The sequence below is a fragment of the Primulina eburnea genome, chromosome 1, assembly GCF_022965805.1.
Source record: "Primulina eburnea isolate SZY01 chromosome 1, ASM2296580v1, whole genome shotgun sequence".
Lineage (NCBI taxonomy): Eukaryota > Viridiplantae > Streptophyta > Magnoliopsida > Lamiales > Gesneriaceae > Primulina > Primulina eburnea.
Genome location: NC_133101.1, coordinates 51,056,627 through 51,064,955, shown reverse-complemented (window position 1 = coordinate 51,064,955; position 8,329 = coordinate 51,056,627). Strand labels below are relative to the sequence as shown.

The following is an 8,329-nucleotide window of genomic DNA, read 5'->3' as shown; positions in this document are numbered from 1 at the left end:
AAGGAAGATGAGTACCACGATAAATAATATTGTTATTACTAAAATATATGAGTAAGCTATTGAATAGTATTGAATCAATAATAATAAGTTTGGTTTGATTGATTAAATACATATAATAAGATGATATATTACAATTTTGTTATTTTTCAATAATTTATATATACATATATATATATATATAAGATAATATTGTGATTTTAATCAGAATCGTCGAAATGAATTGAGTTCGCCCCACTTAATCTATACTTCTATATTATTATTATTATTATTAAGAGTGAAGACATGATAATAACTATCTAGAGAGGACATCAATTTTTTTTTCAATTTTACTCTTATATGATACCAATATTACACTTTTGTTTTTCCTTTTTATTTTTAAATTTCAACACACATTTTTTTTTTATTTCAATCATTCAAATATCAATTTTAGTCCCTCCATAATTTGTTAAATTTCACTTTAATCCATCGATAAAAATAAAAAAAATTGTACACACACGCATCGTTTGTGCAAAGTAACTAGTATAAATAAAAATTAAAAACTGGCTAGGCTCACCCTGCTCTTCCGTGACAAATAGGCGGGTTACCAACTCAACCAAATGGTGTGTCGCCGCGCATAGCCAAATGACTAATTGCAGCCTCACTTATTAGTCCGTTTCGGTGACTTTAATTTTAATTCAACGTTCACAAATTACAACTATAGATTGGATTGGCTTCGATTATCAATCACATCAAGTAAGCCTAACACAAAATTAATCCAAATCATATAAAAAATGGGTTACCAATTATTTATTATGTCTATTTAAATAAAATTTATTATTACAACTTGATAACATAATAATGATGCAAATGGGAAACTCAACTTGGACCCAATACAAATCTAAGTACAAGGAAGAAGTCTCTATCACCATGTAGCCCATCACTTTTTGGTAAAAATTCGTGTGAAATAGTCTCACGGGTCGTATTTGTGAGACGGATATCTTATTTGGGTCACCCATGAAAAAGTATTACTTTTTATGCTAACAATATTACTTTTTATTGTGAATATGGGTAGAGTTGACCTATCTCACATATTATGATCCGTGAAACGGTCTCACATGAGGCTCTTTTATAATATAGGTCAATTAATCAAACTTGGATTTTTTCATTCAAAGGTTAACGAATTCATTTGAATTAAAAGACAGTTGCAAAGCCGTAATTTAAGCATAAATTTTTCTCGATCCACTGCATAGTCAAACCAGAAATAATCTGGTATTTAACTAATTTCACAGGGGCAATTATGTCACTTCGGTGTTCATTATAAGTACCCCAGCAGGGTGCTCGCTTTCCGAAACCACTGACACCGTTGCTCTCTCTCTCTCTCTTCAACTTTTGTTCCAGCCGAGTCGTCTTCGTTTCTCCGCAGTCGCTGGTTTTTCGGGCCGCCGACGTTCGGATACGCCGTGTTCTGTGGTCTCTTACTCCGTGTTCTGTATTCTCTTGCTCCAGTGTTTCTTTGCGCCTTCGTATTTGTCTCTGGAGGGGGAGTTTCGGGAAGAAGTCGGGTTCTTGAAACGTCGTTGTGTCTTGATCGCTTGGTTCTTAAAGGAGAAGCTTCTTTTTTCTTTGCTTTTTGGCGATGATGATTGATTGATACGTCTTCCTTTTTAATCTGAAGGGGGAAACGGATAAATTCGGTGAGAGGGAAGGGTGTCGTGTATGGGGAAGGTGGCGGTGGCGGCGTTAGCCGCCGGGTGTGCGGCGTTGGTGACCGTAGCTTCGGTGATGATGGTGGGGAGGAGGGCAAGACGGTGGAGGGGGTGGGGTAGGGTGGTGAGGGTGTTGGAGGAGTTCGAGGAGAGTTGCGCCACCCCCGTGGGGCGGCTCCGGCAGGTGGTCGATGCTATGGTAGTCGAGATGCACGCGGGGCTTGCTTCTGAGGGCGGTTCTAAGATCAAGATGCTGCTTACCTACGTTGACACCCTCCCCACTGGGTAAAGCATGGATTTTTTTTTTATCTGTATTTCTTTATTATTATTTGTTATTTCTATGTGTGATTTTGTGCGTGTTTCTTTTGAAACTTGCATGTGTCCATTAATGGACATGTGGCTGATTTTTCAGTTTGCGTCTTTCTCTTTGTGCGGTGATTTTATTTTGAAACTGTGGATTAGAAAATAAATTTTTTTCCCTTTTCAAGAACTGTGATTTTTGACATTTTCTGCATTCGCTGAGTGCTTTTGAAATTTTTAAGTTTAATCACGTTTTCATTTTCCTCGCTTGTTTGACGGGACATTCGACACGTATCCCTGGATTTCTTGTAAATCCGATATTAAGCTTCGGTAATCGATCTGTAGATTCTTGTTTTTCACTCTTCCTTTTCCAAAGCAATTCGTATATTAAGCTTTGGATAAAAAATTTCGCCGCATTTACCGCTGTCTACATTTTTTCACTCAGAATAAGCTTTCTTTTGTTTGCGTGTAGCAGTTTTTTCGTGAGGACAAATATTAAAGCTTGTGCTGGTCAAGTCTCTTGGCTGGAGTCTTGTGACTTGCCAGCTATGGGACTGTGTGATATTAATGAGACAGCTCCTGATATTTCCAATTTCCTACTCTTGCATTTATCACCCTGCTTATATTCATTTGATGTCGGGAACAAGCTCTATTAGTAATCTGTTTGTCTTTTCTAATTGTTTTAGTAATCTGTTTGTCATGCTGCATTTTAATTATATCCTGATCATGTGATCCAGTTTAGAAATCACACTGCTAGGCAAAGTGTTTCAAGCTTATTGTCTTTTATATATTTGATGAGCTTTGTCTGCATGCATGCATTAGCTCATTATTCTGTGATTCTGCTTCACATGAAAATTACTATGGCATACCTCTGGTAAACCTTGTTGAGGTATCTGTGTTTGCTGCAAACTAGTTTGATGTTTGTTGTTTTTTTTTTTCAAATTTATTTAATCCTCTTGTTTTGGAAATCTCGGGTTTCTTGTTTCTATTCCATGCTGCAAGCTGGGTGTTAATTAGATTTCAGAAGTTTTTTACCCTAAATGTGAGACATAATTTTCCCAGGAATGAGAAGGGAATTTATTATGCTCTGGATCTTGGTGGTACAAATTTCCGTGTCTTGCGGGTTCAATTTGGCGGTCAACCTTCTACAGTTATTGGGCGTGAAGTAGATGAACAACCCATTCCAGAACAATTGATGACCAGCACGAGCGAGGTGAACAAGTTTCTATACTGCATGAGAATTCCTGACATCTATGTAATATATAGAATAAATTAATGATGTTTCTCTCTTTGTTGTATTTCCACTTGTAGGAGCTTTTTGGTTATATAGCAGCAACATTGAAGGATTTTATTGAAAGGGAAAATAATACTTCCGAGCCTTCACGTGGAGAAGGCAGGGAACTTGGTTTCACATTTTCATTTCCTGTGAAACAAACCTCTTTGTCGTCAGGAATTCTAATAAAATGGACGAAAAGATTTTCTATTGAAGACACGGTCAGTTCAATCTGGTTTATGTTGATGACTCGAACCTATACTGATTTTTAAATCCTAAAACTCATAGCATGGTGCCAAATGTCAGGTTGGAAGGGATGTCTCTCAGTGCCTACAGCAAGCAATGTCTCTAAAAGGCTTGGATATGCGAGTGTCCGCACTTGTAAGCCTTCAAGTTCATAATCTTTGACATTTATGCAGATGATAATTCCAGTTTCCCTTATTACTCTCGGCCGAGGGATAGAATGTAGAATTGACACTATATGTTCAATTGTTCGTTACAGCATCTCACTTTTTGTGCCGAAAAGATGAAATCTAAATGTTTTTTGGACTGGTTTTTATTATATTTCGAAGAGTTGGATTATATATAAATGAAACTAATTCTTGTTTAAGCAGATAAATGATACCGTAGGGACCTTGGCTCTGGGTCATTATCATGATGAGGACACTGTCGCTGCCGTGGTAATAGGGACAGGTACCAATGCCTGCTATTTAGAACGAGCAGATGCCATCATCAAGTGTCAAGGTCTTTTTGCAAATTCTGGAGGCATGGTATTCTTTCTAGCATGTTGATTTAGGCTTTTGATTAATATTTCTAATTTACGCAGTTTTCTTCTCGAGCTTACCTATTTTGCAATATTCTTAAATGCATTTAGGTTGTTAATATGGAATGGGGAAATTTTTGGTCATCTCATTTGCCGAGAACAAAATTTGATGTCGACTTGGATGTTGATAGTCCAAACCCGAAGGATCAAGTGAGATTATTATTATTTTTTCGTTTTCTTTTTAACAATTTAGTTATATTTTGTCTTAGTTATTTTATAATGGTCGATTGTTGATTACCATGCTTTAGGGTTTCGAGAAAATGATATCGGGAATGTATTTAGGAGACATTGTTCGAAGAGTAATGCTTCAGATGTCACAGGAGTCGGATGTTTTTGGACCCGCTTCCTCAAAGTTACGCGAGCCCTTCATTTTGAGGTACTAATCTAATTGTTTAGTTTTTTCTTTTGCTATCGTGATTTATTTCACTTTCTTTCATAAAGCTATGACGCTGGATAGCCTGTCTATATTTAATATTACATCATTGGTTCGAACATTTCAGGACACCTTTGATGGCTGCTATGCACGAGGACAATTCCCCTGACTTGAGGGAGGTGGCCAGGATTTTGCGAGACACTCTCGAGGTATGAACATATTCATATCATTAGTCTTTCAGTTCAATACGGCAATGTGACTGTAAATTCCTCTTATCCTTCTCCGATTTTTATATGTAATTTTACCTTTCAGATCCCTGATACACCCCTCAATGTTCGGAAACTTGTTGTCAAAGTGTGTGATATGGTGACATGCCGAGCAGCTAGATTAGTAGCCGCTGGTATTGTTGGAATCCTAAAAAAGATCGGCCGCGATGGAAGTGGTGGTGGCATTACGAGTACAAAAACGAGGCTAGACAAGATGAAAAGAACGGTGGTGGCAGTCGAAGGCGGTTTATATACAAACTATACGATGTTCAGAGAGTATCTGAATGAAGCGATGGAACAATTATTAGGCGAGCATATCGCTCCTCATGTCATCATTAAGATCACAGAGGACGGTTCAGGTATCGGGGCAGCCCTTCTTGCTGCGTCTAATACATCACCATCGGTTGTGGTTGCTGTATAGTTGCCATGGATACATGCAATATTTGTTGATTTTTTGCATCTTCTGTAGAAATTATATGCATATGTCATATATATTTTGCTCAAGGGGAGATTTAGTGCATTGATATGTGTCATTTAGTTGGTTGATTTCATAGGTTATAAAATCCCCAATCATATATTTTAGAATTTAGAAGCCATGTGATTGTGAAATATGATATATCTCTGCCAGTCTGTATTATATTGTACATTGTAACCGTGGTCTAAATTTTGAGTTCAATTCAATTCATTCATCACTGTCAATTTTATTTTTACGATGGTTTGGTTTGGTTTGGTTGGTTCGTTCGTTTCTATTTTGAGGTCATAACGTACATATATGTTTGTAATTTTGAAGGTAATACGAACATTTTAGCATCTCGTATGGTTCGTGATATGAGATGATGACGATTGGTTTATACTATGAGATGACGACGAGTTTATGATACAAAATGTAAAAATGATTTATAATTATATTTTTTTTTAGAATTTGGGACAAACATTAAATATAATTAGTTAAATATTAGATTATTGAATCTGATTATATTAACTGAATCTTTTTAGAAAGGAAATAAGGACAATCAAACAAACTAATAAATAAATTGTGATGTGTTGCCGGGAAGAAAATAACACATTTGGCATATTCAAGAGATCAAAATCATGGCCTCCAACACTCTTGTCTTTTACTAAATTGAGATTATTATATTGTATTTTAATAAATACGCCGAATCTTTTGAATATTGACTTCCATGCAAATACATTCAATTATTTAAATACAAACTCGAATTCGAGGGAAAAAAATTATAAATTGTTCAAACTTTAATCTGAGCTCGAGGTCGAGTACATCAATTTGAGCCGACTGAGCCTTAAAATTTACTTCATAATTGACTCAATTTGATAGGTTTGCACCCCTAATTTTAAATATCTATCTATTTATATTATAAACAAATTGTTAATTAATTTAGTGATATTTAGTAGCATTAAAATAATCTTTTTTAAATGTGTCAAACCTTTTACAAAACAATTTAAATATTTTAAACCATACAACATAAGCGTTAAGTCTTGATTGCTCTTCTAAAGGTCACTCACTATGTACCTTGTTTGAACGTATAGTTTAAATCACAATATACAACATAATTCTATAAATTAGAAATCGGGGCTTGCATTATTGAATCTGATGTTAACAGTTCAACTCAATACCAAGAGAATTGTAATATAAATTGCGATAGGTGGCTGAGAAAAAAACGCATCGAAATAAAAAAATCATTGCTTCCAAAGTTGCTTTTATTAGAATAGATTTCCATCTAACCAACTTATAGATTGAGCTTTATTCAATTTTGTGTAAAAACATTTTTTGTTTTAATAATATTTTACAAATATATTCAATTATATTTGTATACTCATGTAAACTGCATAAATAAATTCTTGGAATATACCATAATATCATGAAGTCTATCTTGCAATGTAGATAATAAAATTCATTAAAAAGTGTACTGTATATTATAAATTCGTTTCTATTCGATTGAGTCGCTTAAACTAAGAATAAATGTCTCTCGAGCTTAAGACTAGTATATGTGATGTTAACGCCACGTTTCATTGTTATTTGCATGTAGATGTCCAATCATGCAGATGAATGATCATATGATGATTGTACTGAACAACTTTTCCTAGTACTTTCCAAGTGGTTATCACTTATCAAATGCATTAGTTAGTGGTTATTAGGGGTGATCATTTTTTTTATTAACCGCACAAACCGTTCGCACCGCATCGCACCGTTTTTCTTAATATTTTATAAAAATCGCGATTCAAAATAGTAATCATAAACCGCATTCGCGGTTCGGTTATTTTTTTTTTTTTTTGCCGAGAACTGCACTAAACTGCACCGTCCAAACCGTTTGCCATAATATTTGGTCTAGGATTATAATAATTTGTAAACAATATATTCAATTAAAGAAGTCGTTCTTCATTATATCTCAACTCTCTTCAAAATATTACTCCTACAAAATAAACTTACTTCATCTTAATTTATTAGAATATTTATTTCTTTTACAACAATATTTTTGTTTGAAGTTTGCAAATTTAAAAAAAAGGAGATAAAATAGTATAAATGTCATTTTTGTTGTGAGTGTGTTGTGTTATTAAATTATTAACTTTGTTTTGAATATTGATTATTGTTTTATCTAGTTTTATCTTTGTGTGATTTGAACTATATTTTATATTCGACATACATAGGAGCCGATACATTGCAATAGGGGATACACCGCTCACCTACATGTGTGGATATCCTATGTGATATGATGAGTTAATAGTACAAGAAATATATGGTCACAATATGAGTTATGCTTTAAAGAAAAGTGTTTTCTTAGTTGTAGCGCCCTTACTCGAGCCACAATTAAACATGCTAATAAGTATGCATAATTAAACTTAATAACAACAATTAAATAGCGAAAACCAAATAAACATTACAACCTAAACGAAAACAGAACGACAATCCCAATCTTAATCGTTAATATAATCAAATCGAAAACATAATCATGTACGAGAATATGAGAAACCAAATAAAACCTTCACTGAATCACCACTGAAACCCAATTCCTCTAGTCCATCTGAACCATCCAACCTAAAACATTTCCCGTAGAATGGGGTGTCCAAGATGGAAACAAGGACGTGAGAGATAATTGCCAAATACGAGTATGTACGAATATACAAACTTATATGATGCACATGAAATGCAATATGATCGGATATCAAGGACCAAGTCAAGAAACTCATGCTCAATCTAGAGGCACATGAGTGTGTAGTCTCTAATATGTTCATGGTATGTTTTGGCTCCCACACTCATCATCAAGACGTGGACCTATAATGTGGGGACCCGGACGCTAATCAAATTCTTAATCATCATTGGGACTAATTAATCAATTATAATAAACAGGGTCTAAATTTTTTTTTTAAAACGCGGAACATAGTGACATAAAAACATATATACATCTCAGTATATAAAAGTACAAATCCTGTACCACGTACATTTATTCAACTAAGGTTTAAACAACTAACGTCAAGTGTTCAACCCTATCTCTAATCCAAGTCCAGAGTCTCCACGCTATCTCAATCTCTCCTCATCTCCTGGACCCTGATCATGTCCCACCTGTTGTCATGTACACATACAAACAAGACAAC

General features: G+C 34.8%; 1 protein-coding gene across 1 annotated transcript; it reads left to right on the top strand.

Annotated features, from left to right (window-relative positions):
• The first annotated feature begins 1,343 nt into the window (after nt 1–1,343).
• LOC140830414 (hexokinase-3-like) lies at nt 1,344–5,419 on the top strand. The gene is made up of 9 exons (XM_073193691.1): nt 1,344–1,970; nt 3,048–3,198; nt 3,297–3,479; nt 3,565–3,639; nt 3,873–4,028; nt 4,133–4,231; nt 4,330–4,457; nt 4,582–4,663; nt 4,767–5,419. The coding sequence occupies exons 1-9, from the start codon at nt 1,696–1,698 to the stop codon at nt 5,139–5,141; spliced, it is 1,524 nt and encodes a 507-aa protein (XP_073049792.1). The 5' UTR covers nt 1,344–1,695; the 3' UTR covers nt 5,142–5,419.
• The last annotated feature ends 2,910 nt before the right edge of the window (nt 5,420–8,329 follow it).

Excerpts from the sequence above, each read along its gene's own strand:
- LOC140830414 (XM_073193691.1), top strand. The coding sequence starts at position 1,696 with ATGGGGAAGGTGGCGGTGGCGGCGTTAGCCGCCGGGTGTGCGGCGTTG. Across the intron at positions 1,971-3,047 it reads GTTGACACCCTCCCCACTGG|GAATGAGAAGGGAATTTATT; the intron begins GTAAAGCATGGA and ends TAATTTTCCCAG. Across the intron at positions 3,199-3,296 it reads TGATGACCAGCACGAGCGAG|GAGCTTTTTGGTTATATAGC; the intron begins GTGAACAAGTTT and ends TTCCACTTGTAG.